Source organism: Drosophila simulans, chromosome 2R, assembly GCF_016746395.2.
Source record: "Drosophila simulans strain w501 chromosome 2R, Prin_Dsim_3.1, whole genome shotgun sequence".
Taxonomy (NCBI): Eukaryota; Metazoa; Arthropoda; class Insecta; order Diptera; family Drosophilidae; genus Drosophila; species Drosophila simulans.
In genome coordinates, this window is record NC_052521.2 from 9,731,276 (window position 1) to 9,748,775 (window position 17,500).

Genomic DNA, 17,500 nt, shown 5'->3' on the forward strand with positions numbered 1-17,500 from the left:
ATACATAGACTTAGACACGGCACGTGTTTGTTGCCACGCCCGCAAATCGCCCAATCCTGTTACCCAAATATATGAAAAATTTCTTAATATTTTTTATATTATTATTTTGCCCCCAATCGCTCTTAATATGCCAGAAAAAGTGTAGCTAAATATTAAATTTAACATATCGAGTTAGTATACCTTCAAAATCACACTCGTTCTCAGAGGAATTAATGATTTTATTAATAATTCAAACGTGGACGAACATGTGCCTAGTTTTAATTGGAAGCAAATTTGTTTTTTATTGTCAAAATCCTTCTATGCATACATAATACAAATTTACTTGCATTGATATTAGCAAAAGCAATAAGTATATTATATAAATAAAATTATTATTAAGTATGAAAGCCTTTGCACAAAAAAGCTGCCAGAACCAGACAGGAAGGAAAATATTTAACAGCTTAAGATTATCAAGATTGTTCAGATTTTAATGTTAGTCCCCCATATATATATTCCAGTTAAGTAAAGGGTATCTGATAGTCAGGGAAGTCGACTACAGCATTCTCTCTTGTTTTTAATTTATATCAATTTTGTACAGCAAAATTCTCATTTGGCACTATCAGTTAATTTTTAATTTTACTAGGAGGGTTACTGAAATCTTATTTCACAGACCCCTTTTTCGCATCGAATTCCTGTCGCGCCAACCGACGAAGTGTCTTTCCATTGGGATTGGCTGGTAGTTTGTCCGTAAACTGGACGCCAGCATGGAGCTGCTTTTGAATGGAGGGTAGCCTCTTGGCCACATGATCCGCAATCTCCTTGCCGGTAATTGAGGAACCATTACGCTTCACCACCAGTGCACCAGCAGCATCACCCTGCTGCTCATCGTAGATGCTGATGACGCACACTTCCTCCACGTCGGGCAACTCTGAGATGACGCCCTCGATCTCAGAGGGCCAGTAGTGGTTTCCCTGGTACTTGAGGATCTCCTTCTTGCGGTCCACCACATAGAGCTTGTTCTGGTTATCAAAGTAGCCCAGATCGCCAGTATGAAACCACCCTTCGGAGTCCTGCGTTCGTTGAGTGTCCACGGGGTTACCAAAGTATCCTTTCCACGGAAGGCCTGTGTGCACATAGATCTCGCCCTGCTCGTTGTAACCCAGGCTCTTGCCATCATCGTCCACGATCCGAATCCTTATGCCCGGTATCGGCTTGCCTGCAGTGTTGACATTTCCGAGTCCAATATTAAAGGATACTGCTCCCACCTCAGTCATTCCGTATCCTGAACACAGGAATGCATTTGGACAGAGCTCTTGCATTCTCTTCAGTGTGGTCATGGACGTAAAGCCGCCTCCATAGGTCACACTACGAATGGAGGCGAAGGCTTCTTTAGTTGCCCCGGAAAATGCGATCAGGGTAGACATATGGCGTGGAGGCAAAATAACTGTGTTGATCCTGTACTTCTCAACAAGCTCGACGAAGTAGTCCGGTGAAAATGGTTTGGTAGTTATAATCCGGGTGCAGCCAACCACAGTGCTGAAAAAGAATAAGCTTAGGCCACTGTACCAATCCAGACCACTGGCAGAATACACAACCATTTCGCTGTTCATCATACTGTAAGAGTAACAAGCAATAAAGGACCTTCTAAAATAATGAATCAAAAATGCTCACAGGTTCTCCATAAAAAGAGTTCTGTTGGAAATGCAGACAGCCTTGGGTAAGCCAGTCGTTCCCGAAGAGCAGAGGATTGCCGCAGTCTGTTCACCTCCTTCCTTTAGAGGTTCTGGCCTAGGATAGGACTAATTAGTTACCCATTTGTGGAAATATTACATTTAAAACTCACTGGTAAAACATTTCTGTGGTAGTTGGCTCCAGAAGGCTGTCGATATGGGGGACTCCTTCAACGGAGTCTGTGACCGTGATAAGTTCTGGCTTCCATCCTTCAGTCGCAGCAAGAAGTTTCTCGTAGTCCTGACCATCGCAGAATATCACAGTTGGTTTGGTTATCGAGAAAATGTGTGTCAAGGTGGCTAAAGTCAAGAAGATTAATATGGTTATGTAAATCGAATGCCCTTTGATCACCAACCTTCGTCCGACACGGGATTGACCGCATGGAATGGTGTTCCATTTAAAAGACATGCCACTGCCACAGGAGTTACGTATGTAGAGTTTCTGGCCGCAATGCCAATTATATCTGGATATTTCAGTCCCTTTTTCTTGAGTATCTGGGCGATTCGAATGGCCCAAGTAATCCCCTGCTCAAATGTCATTTCCACACCATCCACATCGTTTATCTGTTGAGGAGATTGCCAGTGTTATCGAGGGCAATTACTTCTTCGAATTTATTCCATTGAACTCACCTGACAAACGTTTCTGGGCCAGTTCTTCATCACTTTGAATATTATACTACCAACGGATGTCTCATCGGTGTAGGTGTTAACCCGCTTGGCTCCACTCCAGATCCGCTCCGTCGGATCGTAAGTTGTTGGCAATCCTTGCATTGTAGGGTCGTTCCTTTCCAGCCGAAATCAAAAATACTTCTGCCAGTCGGAGGTAGAAAAGACTGTATTTATAGCGGAAAAGAACTTCAAAAAACTGCCAGTAATAGATGACCTGCATCAACTGCCCCAGGTGCCTAATCTCACCTTATCTGAAGTCGTTCCAAGGGGTAATGACCGAGGGGGAAATACATATCAAACTGTTAGTGGATGATAAGATGGTGCTTAAAATTACATCATTAAACAAACATTTTATTATTACCTATTCTGTTAGCAAAAAGTATAGTAAATCTTTTGAATACGAATATATAAGAAAATAATGAAGTCACAAATTATTAATTAGCTGTCAAATTATATTATTATTAACACAAGCAAATATAATGTTAACTCTTATTCAGCATTTTTTCTATCTTATCAATCTTTATAAAATAATTAATAAGAAAACTACACATTATCTAAACAAGGTTCAATATATTCCAAGTTAACTGGATTTCTTATAAAGATTGGCCCCCACGGAATAACACGAGATAAGATAAGAACACAATCCATTCATTAAATGAACGTATGATAATGTCACGTGTATAAATCATATTTTAGTTCAATCTAATCGACTTTTAACTTTATTTGACTATATTTGTGCAACAAAAGTAAGTCTCGTGACTACGCTTATCACGGCTATCAAAAAATGAAAATTATAACCATTTAGTTGCTGTTTAGAAGCCGTCGAGAGCATATTGCAAATCGCCAGCAAAAGACATACTTCCTCTACAATATACAATATCTATAAGAAAGCCGAAGAGCGTTGTTGGTGGGGAGTGAAAAGAATTGGGGAAGTGAAGTGGTTGAGCGACAGAAAAGTCAAGATGTGAAGAGCTGTAGATGTGAATATTACATTGACATCGAAGTCTCGTCAAAGAAAAAATATCAAAAACCAAAAATCAAACAAAAGATAGTTATTGTGGCTGCTGAAAACGAGTATGAATCAATAAACCTATTAAAACTAACTGTAAACTTGAAAAGAGGCAGAATTTAAATATGGTAAGTCATTGGAAAGAGTGTCTACTGTGGTTGCTGATAGCACTCAAAGGCTGTCATCTAATTGCCTCACAGCAGCTCGTCCCATGGGGCGTATACGCAATGGAAATGGTAAAACGAAGCGTTTCAGACCCTATAAGGTATATATTTATTCCGTTCGTCTGTCAGTCCGTCCGTATGAACGTAAAATACTGATTACGACCTACGGATAAGCATTTCTAATCTTTATAGATTTTATGATTAATAATTTCTTTCATAAAAAATTATAATTATTATATTGTTTTTACATAACAATAATTGTTGGCGCGTTTTTGATAAGAAACGAAAGTGCCATGACATTCGTAAGGCAGTTTCTGCGTGAACTAAACTTTAGAGTAAAGCTTTATATTGTATTATATAGGATTGGATTGTATCTGATAATCCTACTTTAAAGAAGCCAGTCTACAATTAAAGTACCGAGACTAAAAGAGTTGTTAAAGGGTATGCTAGATTCTAGCCTAATAAAATATATATATATATATATTCATGAATAGGATCATTGTCTGTCTGTCTGTACGTATGAAGGCCAATATCTCGTGAAGTATATGAGATAGGAGATTAATATTAACAATGAAAACAGTTTTAAGTCAAGATTATTTAATAAAGTATATATAATATCAAAATAACGAGTACAATAAAACGTTTCTGGCTATATAAAGTATTTATGCATATTCTTGACTTGGATGACGTCATTTATCTGTTTGTCCTTATAAAAGTCCTTATAAAAGTCAACTATAAGATCTAGAAGATAAATACTAAGCATACTGCTGGATTGCCACGCCCAGTATAACCTCCACAAAACGCCCAGTTTTATATATTATTTAGCAAATTTCATTTAATTGTTTATTATCCAGACCCCTTTCTCGCATCGAATTCCTGTCGCGCCAACCGACGAAGTGTCTTTCCATTGGGATTGGCTGGTAGTTTATCCGTAAACTGGACGCCAGCATGGAGTTGCTTATGAATGGAGGAAAGCCTCTTGGCCACATGATCCGCAATCTCCTTGCCGGTAATTGAGGAACCATTACGCTTCACCACCAGTGCACCAGCAGCATCGCCCTGCTGCTCATCGTAGATGCTGATGACGCACACTTCCTCCACGTCGGGCAACTCTGAGATGACGCCCTCGATTTCAGAGGGCCAGTAGTGGTTTCCCTGGTACTTGAGGATCTCCTTCTTGCGGTCCACCACATAGAGCTTGTTCTGGTCATCAAAGTAGCCCAGATCGCCAGTATGAAACCACCCTTCGGAGTCCTGCGTTCGTTGAGTCTCCACAAGGTTACCAAAGTATCCTTTCCACGGAAGGCCTGTGCGCACATAGATCTCGCCCTGCTCGTTGTAACCCAGGCTCTTGCCATCATCGTCCACGATCCGAATCCTTATGCCCGGTATCGGCTTGCCTGCAGTGTTGACATTTCCGAGTCCAATATTAAAGGACACTATACCCACCTCAGTCATTCCGTATCCTGAAGACAAGAATGCATTTGGACAGAGCTCTTGCATTTTCTTCAATGTGGTCATCGATGTAAATCCGCCTCCATAGACCACACTACGTATGGAAGCCAAAGCTTCGATAGTCGCTCCAGGAAATGCGATCAGGGTAGACATATGGCGTGGAGGCAAAATAACTGCGTTAATCCTGTACTTCTCAACAAGCTTGACGAAGTAGTCCGGTGAAAATGGTTTGTTAGTTATAATCCGGGTGCAGCCAACCACAGTGCTGATGAGGAAAAACCTTAGACCACTGTACCAATCCAGACCACTGGCAGAATACACAACCATTTCGCTGTTCATCATACTGTAAGAGTAACAAGCAATAAAGAACCTCATAAAATAATGTATCAAAAATGCTCACAAGTTATCCATAAAAAGAGTTCTGTTGGAAATGCAAACAGCCTTGGGTAAGCCAGTCGTTCCCGAAGAGCAGAGGATTGCCGCAGTCTGTTCACCTCCTTCCTTTAGAGGTTCTGGCCTAGGATATGACTAATTAGATACCCATTTGTGGAGATATCACACTGAAAACTCACTGGTAAAACATTTCTGTGGTAGTTGGCTCCAGAAGGCTGTCGATATGGGGCACTCCTTCAACGGAGTCTGTGACCGTGATAAGTTCTGGCTTCCATCCTTCAGTCGCAGTAAGGAGTTTCTCGTAGTCCTGACCATCGCAGAATATCAGAGTTGGTTTGGTTATCGAGAAAATGTGTGTCAAGGTGGCTAAAGTCAAGAAGATTAATATGGTTATGTAAATCGAATGCCCTTTAATCACCAACCTTCGTCCGACACGGGATTGACCGCATGGAATGGTGTTCCATTTAAAAGACATGCCACTGCCACAGGAGTGACGTATGTAGAGTTTCTGGCCGCGATGCCAATTATATCCGGATACTTCAGTCCCTTTTTCTTGAGGATCTGGGCGATTCGAATGGCCCAAGTAATCCCCTGCTCAAAGGTCATTTCCACACCATCCACATCGTTTATCTGTTGAGGAGATTGCCAGTGTTATCGAGGGCAATTACTTCTCGGATTTATTCCATTGGATTCACCTGACAAACGTTTCTGGGCCAGTTCTTCATCACTTTGAATATTATACTACCAACGGATGTCTCATCGGTGTAGGTGTTAACCCGCTTGGCTCCACTCCAGATCCGCTCCGTCGGATCGTAAATTGTTGGCAATCCTTGCATTGTTGGAGCGTTCCTTTCCAGCTGAAATCAAAAGTACTTCTGGCCGTCTGAGCAAGCATAGATTGTATTTATTAAGAACTACAAGTAACATAAGACCAGCACCATCTGCCCAGGCTCCATATCTCATGTTATCTCAGGTGGTTCGGTAATTTAAAGTGATAAGATGATGTTAAATTTAAATGAATAAAATGTTTTATTGGGGCATAAGCGCGTTGGTTTCCTAGAAATATCAATAGATAAGATAAAACACAATACATTCATTAGATGAACGTTTGCTGGTGACACGTGCATGAATCATATTGTAATTAGATCTAATCAATTATAAACTATATTTGATTATGTTTGTGAAATAAAAAAGAATTCTCGTGACTACGCTTATCACGCCTAACACATCACAAGGAAACAAGGTTCCAGAAACCCCAATCTTACGGTCTCCGAAACAAAACAAATATAAAATGGGGATTATAACCATTTGCAGGTACTATACAATTTATTGGGATCCAAAGGTCACACCTCCTTGTCGAGAACCCCTTCGCAGCCAGGGTGCTTGAGCTGTTTTTCCTCTTATAGTAAGGGTCTCAAGTACCTCTCGGCACTTCTGATTAAAACTATACTTGATCGAGCGGATAACATGTACCTCACTTTCCAGATACGCGCTGGGCGACAAACACGTCGCGTGCCGTCTTTCGCATGGTCTTGCCATTGACATTGGCGGGCAGTTTGTCGGTGAACTGGACACCGGCTCTGAGCTGCTTCTGGGTGGCGGGCAATCGCTTGGCCACGTGCTCCACGATCTCCTTGGCCGAAATGGTGGCGCCCTTGCTCTTGACGACCAGTGCGCCGGCGGCGTCACCCTCCCGCTCGTCGTAGATTCCCACCACGCAGACATCCTGCACCTGGGAGAGCTCCGCGATAACGGTCTCGATTTCCGTGGGCCAGTAGTGGAGGCCATTGTACTTGAGGATCTCCTTCTTGCGATCCACTATGTACAGGAAGTTCTGCTCGTCGAAGTAGCCCAGATCGCCGGTATGGAACCAACCCTCGAAGTCCTGCATGCGCCGCGTCTCCACGGGATTGCCGTAGTAACCGTTCCATGCCTGACCCGTGTGCACATAGATCTCTCCCACCTGGTTGTAGCCCAAGCTCTTGCCATCCTCATCCACGATGCGTATCTTAATGCCCGGCACAGGCCTGCCCGCCGACGAGACGTTGCTGATTCCGATATTGATCGTGATGGCGCCCACCTCTGTCATCCCGTATCCCGAATTGAACATGGCTGTCTTGCAGAGTTCCTGGGACCGCTGAAGGGTGGCCAACGATATCGATCCTCCGCCGTAGTTGAGGTGCGTGATGGGAGCCAGAGCATCCGGTTTCGCATCCGGACAGGTGATCAGAGCCGACAGATGTCGCGGCGGCAGCACAGCATAGTTGATCTTGTACTTCTTCACCAGTCCTACAAAGTATTCAGGAGCAAAGGCTTTATTGCTGATAATGCGGGTGCAACCGAAGACGGTGCTGAACACAAAGGCCCACAAGCCCGTGATCCAGTCCAGACAGCTTCCTATATAGATAACCGACTGACTGGTGACCAACCTGATAAGATATATATGTAAACCCTTAGTGGTATAATGGGTGCATTATGAAGTTAGACTTACATGCTGTCCTGGATCAGAATGCTGTTGGAAATGCAGACGGCCTTGGGCAAACCAGTGGTTCCAGAGGAGCACAGGATGGCTACGGTTTGATCACCTCCTTCCTTTAACACTTCCGGTCTACGAGGAAACACGGTACGTTGTCAAGTTCATAAAGTTTTTATTCTTTCTCATACTTACTGATACATCTTTTCTGTAGTGGTGGGATCCAGCAAGGTCTCGATGCCCTGAACTCCTTCCACATGATCCGTAAGGGTAAGGATTTCCGGATGCCATCCTACCGTAGCCTTATGAACTTTATCGTACTCGTGTCCATCACAAAATATCAGTGTGGGCTTTGTGATCGAGAACACATGCGTCAAGGTTGCTATACCAAATTAATTAATTACATTTTAACTAAGTGTTCCCCTTGACAGTACTTACCATCATCTAGCACCGGATTAACCGAATGGAATGGAGTGCCATTCATCAAACAGGCCACTCCAAGGGGCATCACATATGTTGAGTTTTTGGCTGCAATGCCAATGACATCCTTGTGGTTAAGACCCCTCTTCTTGAGGTACTGCGCAATCCGGATGGACCAGGTGAGACCCTGCTCGAAGGTGACAGTCACTCCATCTACATCACATATCTGGAACGAAAGTTTATGCTGATATATGCACTGAATAAAGAGAATCCATTCCGGGCAGGCTCACCTGGCACACATTTTTGGGCCAGTTCTTCATGTTGTTGAAGATGATCTTGCCCACGGAGGTGTCATAGTTGTAGATGGAGTTGCGCTTGGCTCCGCTCCAGATATTATCCTTTTCGTTGTAGGTGGTTGGTATCATGGCCATGTTGTGGTTTCCTCGAAGAACTTGCTCGCCGTTAGAAAATGCAGTGGACTGTGGTTATCGCAGGAGAGTGCAGTTCTATTTATAAGGAGCCAGAACTCCGGGAATCCAGTCTCGATAGACACCTTGAGTGGATCCAATGCAAGTGGCTAACACCTGTACCATCTTATCTGTGCCTGGTGAAGATAGTGCACCAATAGATTTGCCCCGGGGCATGACTATTTTATACCCTGCTCCAAAGTCTTGAGGAACCCCATATCTTCAATATAAATACATTAATCCAATGCATTGTTTTGATAGTTTAACAGTAGACTAAAACCACCTTTTAAACAGAAATTCCCGCTAATACCACATACTTAATCCACTTAACTGCATTTATAGGGAATTAGGGAATACTTAAAGTGGAGTAAATATGCAAGTAGCATTAAAAAAATGCACCTATCTAATCTTTCTCGTTCACTGCTAAATCGAAGCAAATGAGAATCCCAAGTTACCACTGAAAAACATATATATGTAGATGTCGTAATAGGAAAAATCTGCCAATATAAAGCACCTGACTGGTATCTGTGACACAAATCACGCAATCTAAACAAAAGTGCAGGAAGTGCCACAGTAATTCGATTATCGCCAGTTTCCATTACTCATCAGATTTAAAACGTACCATAACAAGATTTACGAGCTGTAAATCCTTTTGTTACCTAGCATTCCTGATTAGAGGTTTACGTAGCCCAAGGCTTGTTATTGTCGTTCAGGGTTAATTAGTAAATCGGTAGGAAATCATGTTTATTATGATTTTGTTTAACTTTGATTCTAATTAGAAAATTATTTTAAATGTGTTCAAAGCTTTAAACAATATTTTTGTTCTGTGAAATCAAGTTTTATTGTAGGCTATTTTATACTAATATATTATTATCTTTCATAAAAACCATTTTTAGCTCTATATTATTAATTTCTTACTGTCCACATTTTGTTAGCAAATTTTAGCAATTTCAAATTTTAAAATGCGGTTGCTCCAAATAATCTGGCAGCTCTTGTAACCTTCTGGCAACGGTGCGGACAGCTGTCAGATCAGCTGTTGTTGCTGCCAGCCCTGGTTAGGGAAAATTTCACGGCCAACAACCAAAATTCGCGGTCAAAATTCGCGGAAGTGAGGTCTCTAGTTTTATGTAATGTCTAGATGACGCGGATTTTGCTCCTAGTTAAGCGCTAATTGTGGCACTCTGCTATGTTCACCTACCACCTGGGGTTCGTGGTCCGCTGCGCGCGGCAAAAGCCGCTGCTCCTGTGGGCACCCGCCTGCCACATGAGCGGTCTCAGTCCGCTGAAGGAATACGAGAAGCGTGTTAGTTCTGGCCAACTGATGACCGACAACAGGCAGCTGCAGACGATGAAGGAGCTAGATGCGCTGTACCACAAGATCCAGGGGTATAAACCCAGCTACAGGGCGGGCGGTGGCGGCGGAGGATTTTTCAGTTCAATCTTCGGTAGGAAATCTTCCCCCGAAGATGACGATCAGGATGATCCTAACGCTGGCAGTCACGCCCCCCAGGGTCTGTACCTGTACGGCAGCGTGGGTGTGGGCAAGACCACTCTCATGGACCTGTTCTTCGACTGCTGTACCCAAGTAAGTGCTAAATGAATATTTCTCGAGGTCCATATTCACATGACTTGTGACTTTCAGATTCATCGCAAGCAGCGCGTCCATTTCACTTCGTTCATGAACACCGTGCACACCCGCATCCACGAGGCCAAGCAGAGACAAGGACCTGTTGACCGTGCCTTTAATTCTGAGAAGCCAGCACCATTTGATCCCACAAAACCGGTTGCTGACCTGATCGCCAGCGAGTCCTGGTTGATTTGCTTCGATGAATTTCAGGTGACGGACATAGCCGACGCCATGGTGCTAAAGCGATTGTTTACGCATCTTTTCCGCCATGGCATTGTGGTTGTGGCCACCAGCAATCGGCATCCAGAGGATCTGTACAAGAACGGACTGCAGCGCACGAACTTTCTGCCCTTCATTGCGTTGCTTCAGCGTCGCTGTAAGGTGTCCCAGTTGGATTCTATTGACTACCGACGTATAGCTCAATCTGGTGACACCAACTACTTTATCAAAGGCCAAACGGATGCAGACGGCAGTATGAATCGCATGTTCAAGATCCTGTGCGCCGAAGAAAACGATATTATCCGGCCGCGGACCCTGACTCATTTCGGAAGAGATCTGACCTTCAATCGCACGTGTGGACAGGTACTGGACAGCACCTTCTCGGAACTCTGTGATCGCGTAAGCAAACTATTAATATAATATCTGACCCATACTCACAACATATCCCGCATTAGCCTTTGGCTGGCAGTGATTTCTTACAGATATCGCAGTTCTTTCACACCGTCCTCATCCGAGATGTGCCCCAACTGACCCTTGATTTGAAGGCACAGATGCGACGATTTATCACGCTCATAGATACCCTTTACAATAACCGAGTGCGTGTGGTGATATCGGCCGACGTTGCGCTGGAAAACTTGTTCAGCTTTACTGGAGGCTCCAAAACGCTGTCCGATTCAGAACGGACCCTAATGGACGATCTAAATATAGTAAGTTACTAAATTTGTCATTTGTTTACCATTAAAATCAACACGTTTTTGCTTACAGAAAGAATCCAAAGCCAGTTTTTTCACCGGCGAGGAGGAGCTTTTCGCCTTTGATCGCACACTATCTCGACTCTATGAAATGCAGAAGCGGGAGTACTGGGAGCAGTGGGCCAAACATCGATGAAACCCCTTGTCACAAAGCAGTAGTTCAATTAGCGCTTTTAAAATTACATGTTTTCTACCTCGCTGAAGGCGGTATTTTAAAATTCACAATATCTTGTACTTACAAATTTCATATCGAAAATGCAATATTAAAAATAGGTGTATTTCGCAAGTATTAAGCCAATAAAAAATAGACAAAGTTACCTAAGCGATTGGCTTTATTAAACAACAGTAAGCTGTTGAGTTTTACATAACAAAATTGTTTATTGCTAATATCGGTGATCTTTTAAACGGAATCCAGATCAGAAATTATCAGTAAATGCAAGCGGTCTGGCAACGCCCTCATCAGCTGTCCAACAAGCAAATTGATAAGATTTCTCCCATGTTTTTCGGTTGAGGTTGAGGAGAAGATTAGAGGTCAGGATCGGCGATCGAACGATTTTATCTTCAAGTGGAATTTCGTCAGCTAAATTTACGGTTTGACAGCAATGAGCAGCATGGATGTAAAGGAACTGGAAGTAAACAAAACCCTGCCCTATGGTAAGAAATCGCACGATACAACGATCTTAAATATATATACATATACATATCACAGACCCCTCCCTGCTTAAGGTGAACATCTCGCTGCGGCAGGTCGAGGAGATCGCCTTGACGGTGTCCCAGCGATGCCATGTCACCGGAGCCAACGAAATCGCCTGGGCGCTGAGGGCTCTGATGCTGACAGATCTGACCACTTTGGCGGGCGATGATACGGCTGCCAATGTGCGGAGACTGTGCCTACGCGCCTGCTATCCCTTCGAGCCGCAGTTCTTCGACAAGTTCTTCGACCGGGCTCTCATCCCAGAGATGCACACTGCCGCCGTTTGCGTTTATCCCGCCAGGGTAAAGGATGCCTATTTAGCTATCCAACAGTACGACAAACTGGATAAGGTGGCTATTGCAGCTGTGGCCACGGGCTTTCCCACGGGTCAGTACGGCCTGCAAACCCGCTTGCAGGAGATCAGCCATGCCATTCTGGCTGGAGCCACAGAGATCGACATTGTGATCAATCGCCAGTTGGCCCTTGTTGGCGACTGGGAGGCCATGTACAACGAGGTGGTCCTTATGCGCAGTGCCTGTGGACAAAGGGCTCACCTAAAAACAATTCTGGCCATCGGGGAGCTGGGCACCATGGATAATGTAAAATCAACGTCGCCCAATCACTATACTTAAATACCATTCAAATCCATTCTTTTCTTCAGGTCTACAAAGCAGCCATGGTTTGCATGATGGCCGGAGCGGATTTCATCAAGACCTCCACGGGAAAGGAGACGGTCAACGCCACATTGCCCGTTGGCCTGGTCATGATATTTGCCATTCAGGAATTCAAACGACGCACGTGCCAGATTGTGGGCCTTAAGCCAGCCGGAGGAGTAAAGACTGTGCGAGATGCGATCGCCTGGATGACGTTGGTCAACGAAACTCTTGGCATCCGCTGGTTGCGTCCCGAGAGGTTCCGTTTCGGAGCCTCCGGATTGCTGGACGACATTGAACGCGTTGTGCGTCAGGGTGTCAAGAAACTGGAGGAGGAGGAGGCTCAGAAAAATGTGCCCGTCTCTCGCGAGGCTGCTGCTGCCGAGACCTTCTGCAAGGAGCTGCGCAAGAAGTAGGAGGAGGCCAACTGGTCGAATCTTTATTCTGGACTTTACTCACTCTAAGTGCATTTATTGTAGCTTTTTTATACAACTGACTAAAACCTATAGTGAAAAAAAAAAACCAATCTATGTTCGACGTTTATCCTGGACTGGAGACTTGAAGTTAAAGGCTAACTGCGCAGGAGCCGCCATCAGATCTTCCTCGGCCTGCTCTTCACCATGCTGCAAGAGCTCTGTGGGCGCAGCCGACTCCTTGTGGGGCTGATTGTCCGGAATCTTTACCTGCATGTCCACCGCAAAGAAAGAGTCGTCGAAGTTTATTCGGTTGCGCTCGTCCTGCTCTAAATACATGGCTTTGGGCGCAGTTGCTCCGCCCATGGCCCTCTCATAGGTGTTCAGCCACTTGAGATTGAGGTTGATGTGCTTGTTGGCAGCGTTAAACTTCTTTGGCTTCTTTTTTGGCTTTTCCGCGTAGTAGTTGTGCTCCGTCTTTTGCGGCGGAGGAGCAATCTTCTCCAGCATTCGGCTCTTGGCATCCAGCTTGGGCTCCACAAAGTCGTATAGAGGTAAATAGAAGTTATACGGCTGCTCCGTTGGCGGCAGCAACCGCTGCTGGGGCTGCACTTGCTCCTGCACCTGACTACTGGCCTCCGCCATGGCATCTTCCTCTAGAGCCGGGCCAAAGATTTCCCCAGCACGCCGCAGCAGATTCTCTAAACGCTCTATGGTGATGATGTGGGGATGTATGAGCTGGACATCGTCGTGCAGCTGTGCCCGCCGAGCTGTCGGCGGTTTGGCCACCACGCTACAGCAAAAGGCGCACAAAACCAACTGCAAGGATTTGAAAACTTAGTCCGATTTTCGCACTGAGCGGTCAAGCCCAACAACTCACAACCAGTAAACCATTCATGTCCAATTTAATTCCCATAGCTTTGAATGTTTCACTTTCAGCTCCTCATAGGCAGTGCTCCAATTGAACCACCTTCACTTTCTTAGATCTGAAACGATGTGAGGCCTCCTTGGAGCTGGCCAATTCATTTATACTGGCGCTACGTGCTCGAAACGGAAGCTCGGAAGTCTCCGCCATCAATGGCCAACAAAAAACCTGCACGGACCCTGGCTGGCTGGCTGGATGGGAGAAAACTAGTTTCCCACACAAGAAATAAATATGTAACGAGCCAACTAACTAGACTGCACATGTATGCACACGCCAGAGCGCATAATAATGTTAATGTAACAACGATGGTGATACCGATGCTGGGAGTTGAACAAACTGGAACTGCCAGAGACGAACCGTTTGCCACTCATAATGAGTCCGAGCGATTGCCTCCTGCCTAGCCGTCGAAATTGGACAATTTCAGGCAGTGGCCGAGGAAAAGTCGGGCGGTCCAAGAGCTGTGCGGTGCAAGTGCATTGACCCACACAATTATTTCCGCAGCATTGGCGACGAATGTGTGAACTCGTTTCGATTGTTTCGACTCATTGCCCGTATAAGTGCAAGTTCAAAGCTGCAGGAAATGCTAAACGACGCCATAATGGCAAAAGTGTAACGGCCACAACTTGTTCGTTGACACGATCATCGAAAATCACCGGGTTGTGTTACACATATGTGGGTTTTATTCAACGTATCAGCTCAATTCTATTCCTATCACGATTGTCGCAGCTCGGGCAGTCCTTTAATTATAACATCCAGCGCCCTCAGGTCCTTGTTGACGGTATCGCTCAGCACCTCCATGGCGCGCTGCTGCATGCTCAGGAAGGTCTTCATCTCGTCCTCCGATTCCTTGTCGAGGGCATACTCGGCCCCACCGTTGGCGGCGAATTGATTGCGCTGCATGCGCATCTGGGAGAGCAGCTCGCTGAGTCGGCCCTTGAATTGTGTGGGTGCGGACACGACAGCCAGCATGTTCTGTAGCTTGGTGCGCATGGCCTCCTCCTCGGGCGTCAGGGAAGTGCCCACCTTACGGGTGCACTCTTGTTTCACTATTATCTGTGGGTGAAAAATGTGGATTTCTAAATGTAAAATAAAGTTGGGTATTTAACTACTTGTCCCTACCCTTAGTATGCGATGACCGAGCTCGGCCAGTTTCCGTTTATGTTCAAGTATCTTCGCTGTGGCCGTGGCGTGGCGCTTCTTGAGTTCTGTCAGCTCACCCTCCACCTTCTTTATGTACAATGCATGCGTGTCCGTTTCTTGCTCCTGACACTTAACGCGCCACTTCAAGTCGCTGAAGCCCACCATGGGCACTGGTATATATATAGTAGGATCTGGATTGTCGGAATTGGCCTGACGCCACATGCGCGGATCCACGCCACGGGGTGGATTTTCAAGGTACTCCCTTAATTGATCTTCGTCGGGTAATACCAGAGCCAAAGCCTCCACAACACCAAGATTATTGAGTTGCGGTTTCAGCGACGCCTGATTTAGGTAGCTTGATAGATCGGTGGCCAATATACGCTTGCTTTCGTTGGGAGGATGCTGCAGTTTTTCCTCGACGTAAATAACCATTTGGCACTTTTTGTTCTCCAGCTCCTTAATGGAATCTATGTGAACAAGCATGTTGGGCTTGCTCCCGAATAAACTGTGAAGCGTTTGAATCACTTGTTGCTGGTGTGGCCTTAAATAAAATGAATTAATACCAATGCCATGATGTAGACAAGCACTAAGACTTACTTGACAGCTGAGAGTTCTCGGCAGAAGTTAAGAGCCACCAGTCCCAACTTGTTATCCTTGCCCGGCATACGACTGTAACCTATGGCCTTGAACCGGCACATCACGTTCTCCGGCGTAATGTCTACCGGCGCCGCACTCTGGGAGTAAAACATCTTCCCAATGCCCCACGTAGCCTGCAAGTAGTTCCATTTGGCCACTATTTTGTCCCGTTCATCACCGAAAATGGATACATTCAGAATGGATTGGGCAAACGCCTCGTCAGCCGATATGGGCGCTGGCTGCTGTTGCGGCTGTCCAAGCATGAAGCTGGTGCCGCCGAATCCACCAAATCCCGGCGTAACTGTTGTATTCGCTGGTTTACCAAACGCTGAAACATAAACCAGGTTAGGAATACCACAGAAAAACAAATAACAAATCGCAAATAACTTACTAGATCCGAAGGCTCCGCCCCCAAAGCCAGTGGACTGGTTTGTGCCAAAGCCGCCAAAAGCAGGTGCCGACGTTGTGGTTGTGCCAAAGCCGGAAAATCCACTTGCTGTCGCTGTACTCGCAGCTGCCTGTTGGCCGAATCCGCTAAAAGCTGGTGGTGCTGCACTAGTCGCTGGAGCGCCGAACAGACCGGCCTGACTTGTTGCCGGAGCTGCTCCAAATCCGCCAAAACCGCCTCCTCCCAGACCCGTGCCCGCTGTTGTGGTTGTCGCCGCACCAAATGCCGGAGCACTGCCAAAGGCGGAGCCGCCAAAGGCAGAAGTTCCTGTGGCGGCTCCAAAAGCAGGGGCTGCAGCGGTTGCTCCAAAGGCGGAACCTGCTCCGAAGGCAGAAGTTGCAGGTTGGGCGCCAAAAGCCGGAGTCGATGTGGCCTGTGCTCCGAAAGCGGGTGCTGGCTGGTTGCTTGCAGCTGTGCCTCCAAACGGCGATCCGAAGAGGCCACCGGTTGCTGAACAAAAGAGATAAGAAGACCAAAAATGGGTCAGTGTTTTGAAAACTATGCTTCTGCCTTGGATTCTTATCTGCGATTTCGGGTTCCAAAATTCTACAGAAGCTGCCCTTAGTTTGCCTCAAGCTGTGGTCGCCTGCTGGTCGTGGAAAATGGCTCTGGTTTTCATATTGCTGATCCTCCTGCTGGGTTTCGTGGGATACGTAGCCTATGTGGTCCACAAGAAGGGGTGAGCATCTTTGTCTGGCCACAAGAGAACGCTGACACTACGTAGCACGCCCCACATCCAGCATAGATCCCAAGGACATCCGCATCCACAGCCTGCAGGACGCTAAGAAACTGCTGAAGCCTCCGCCAAGTGGAAATGGACCCCACAAATACTTGGAGAAAAGGGCATGAGGCCTTGTTTACGGAAACTCACTTTTGGCCGGCGTGCTTGTTGCTCCCAGCGACGTGTTGGCTCCGAAGAACGACATGATGCGGTATTCTGAAGGACGTTACTTTGCCGCACAGTTTGGGTTGCCTTTCTTAGGGGCCGGAATTTGTACAATTCTAATTTATTGTAATAAAATTAGTCTTAATCCTAATAAACGTAAAATTTTGGCGCTTTCTAGCAGTGTTACCAGATTGTGAATGAGCACTCCCCCTTGCTAACAACAAGACATGAATTGCCCATAATAATTTGGTAACACTGCCGCGCGGTCTAAATTATCGATAGTCTTAGACCCGATTTCGGATTGTTAGTACGCTATAATTTGAAATTTGGCGGCTTATTGTTTTGCGC

General features: G+C 45.6%; 8 protein-coding genes across 10 annotated transcripts; 3 read left to right on the forward strand and 5 right to left on the reverse strand.

Annotated features, from left to right (window-relative positions):
* Positions 1-547: 547 nt before the first annotated feature.
* On the reverse strand, positions 548-2,545 carry LOC6734155 (4-coumarate--CoA ligase 1). The gene is made up of 5 exons (XM_002081148.4): positions 2,340-2,545; positions 2,066-2,273; positions 1,823-2,009; positions 1,651-1,767; positions 548-1,593 (listed from the first exon to the last, which is right to left on the reverse strand). The coding sequence occupies exons 1-5, from the start codon at positions 2,478-2,480 to the stop codon at positions 639-641; spliced, it is 1,608 nt and encodes a 535-aa protein (XP_002081184.1). The 5' UTR covers positions 2,481-2,545; the 3' UTR covers positions 548-638.
* Positions 2,546-4,210: 1,665 nt separating this feature from the next.
* On the reverse strand, positions 4,211-6,468 carry LOC6734156 (4-coumarate--CoA ligase 1). Its single transcript, XM_002081149.4, has 5 exons — positions 6,095-6,468; positions 5,822-6,029; positions 5,579-5,765; positions 5,407-5,523; positions 4,211-5,349 (listed from the first exon to the last, which is right to left on the reverse strand). The coding sequence occupies exons 1-5, from the start codon at positions 6,233-6,235 to the stop codon at positions 4,398-4,400; spliced, it is 1,605 nt and encodes a 534-aa protein (XP_002081185.1). The 5' UTR covers positions 6,236-6,468; the 3' UTR covers positions 4,211-4,397.
* A 223-nt stretch (positions 6,469-6,691) lies between these two features.
* On the reverse strand, positions 6,692-8,785 carry LOC6734157 (luciferin 4-monooxygenase). Its single transcript, XM_002081150.4, has 5 exons — positions 8,583-8,785; positions 8,311-8,518; positions 8,068-8,254; positions 7,891-8,007; positions 6,692-7,828 (listed from the first exon to the last, which is right to left on the reverse strand). Exons 1-5 carry the CDS (start codon positions 8,721-8,723, stop codon positions 6,874-6,876), a joined length of 1,608 nt encoding a protein of 535 aa, XP_002081186.1. The 5' UTR covers positions 8,724-8,785; the 3' UTR covers positions 6,692-6,873.
* A 1,000-nt stretch (positions 8,786-9,785) lies between these two features.
* LOC6734158 (putative ATPase N2B) lies at positions 9,786-11,679 on the forward strand. The gene is made up of 4 exons (XM_002081151.4): positions 9,786-10,344; positions 10,402-11,004; positions 11,061-11,312; positions 11,371-11,679. Exons 1-4 carry the CDS (start codon positions 9,946-9,948, stop codon positions 11,491-11,493), a joined length of 1,377 nt encoding a protein of 458 aa, XP_002081187.1. The 5' UTR covers positions 9,786-9,945; the 3' UTR covers positions 11,494-11,679.
* A 20-nt stretch (positions 11,680-11,699) lies between these two features.
* LOC6734159 (deoxyribose-phosphate aldolase) lies at positions 11,700-15,389 on the forward strand. The gene is made up of 3 exons (XM_002081152.4): positions 11,700-12,011; positions 12,067-12,650; positions 12,713-15,389. Exons 1-3 carry the CDS (start codon positions 11,960-11,962, stop codon positions 13,118-13,120), a joined length of 1,044 nt encoding a protein of 347 aa, XP_002081188.1. The 5' UTR covers positions 11,700-11,959; the 3' UTR covers positions 13,121-15,389.
* Positions 13,145-14,092, reverse strand: LOC6734160. Of its 2 annotated transcripts, none has more exons than XM_039291631.2 (2): positions 14,001-14,092; positions 13,145-13,936 (listed from the first exon to the last, which is right to left on the reverse strand). In XM_039291631.2, the coding sequence occupies exons 1-2, from the start codon at positions 14,031-14,033 to the stop codon at positions 13,232-13,234; spliced, it is 738 nt and encodes a 245-aa protein (XP_039147565.1). In that variant the 5' UTR covers positions 14,034-14,092; the 3' UTR covers positions 13,145-13,231. The 2 variants fall into 2 exon arrangements, with proteins under 2 accessions (XP_039147565.1, XP_002081189.1); XM_002081153.4 differs by having other exon boundaries at positions 13,998-14,089.
* On the reverse strand, positions 14,700-17,379 carry LOC6734161 (probable nucleoporin Nup54). The gene is made up of 5 exons (XM_002081154.4): positions 17,138-17,379; positions 16,210-16,716; positions 15,780-16,146; positions 15,162-15,723; positions 14,700-15,095 (listed from the first exon to the last, which is right to left on the reverse strand). The coding sequence occupies exons 1-5, from the start codon at positions 17,190-17,192 to the stop codon at positions 14,754-14,756; spliced, it is 1,833 nt and encodes a 610-aa protein (XP_002081190.1). The 5' UTR covers positions 17,193-17,379; the 3' UTR covers positions 14,700-14,753.
* LOC27208750 lies at positions 16,656-17,141 on the forward strand. Of its 2 annotated transcripts, XM_016184306.3 has the most exons (3): positions 16,656-16,748; positions 16,819-16,945; positions 17,007-17,141. In XM_016184306.3, the coding sequence occupies exons 1-3, from the start codon at positions 16,745-16,747 to the stop codon at positions 17,113-17,115; spliced, it is 240 nt and encodes a 79-aa protein (XP_016027160.1). In that variant the 5' UTR covers positions 16,656-16,744; the 3' UTR covers positions 17,116-17,141. The 2 variants fall into 2 exon arrangements, with proteins under 2 accessions (XP_016027160.1, XP_016027161.1); XM_016184307.3 differs by having other exon boundaries at positions 16,716-16,945.
* Positions 17,380-17,500: the final 121 nt, after the last annotated feature.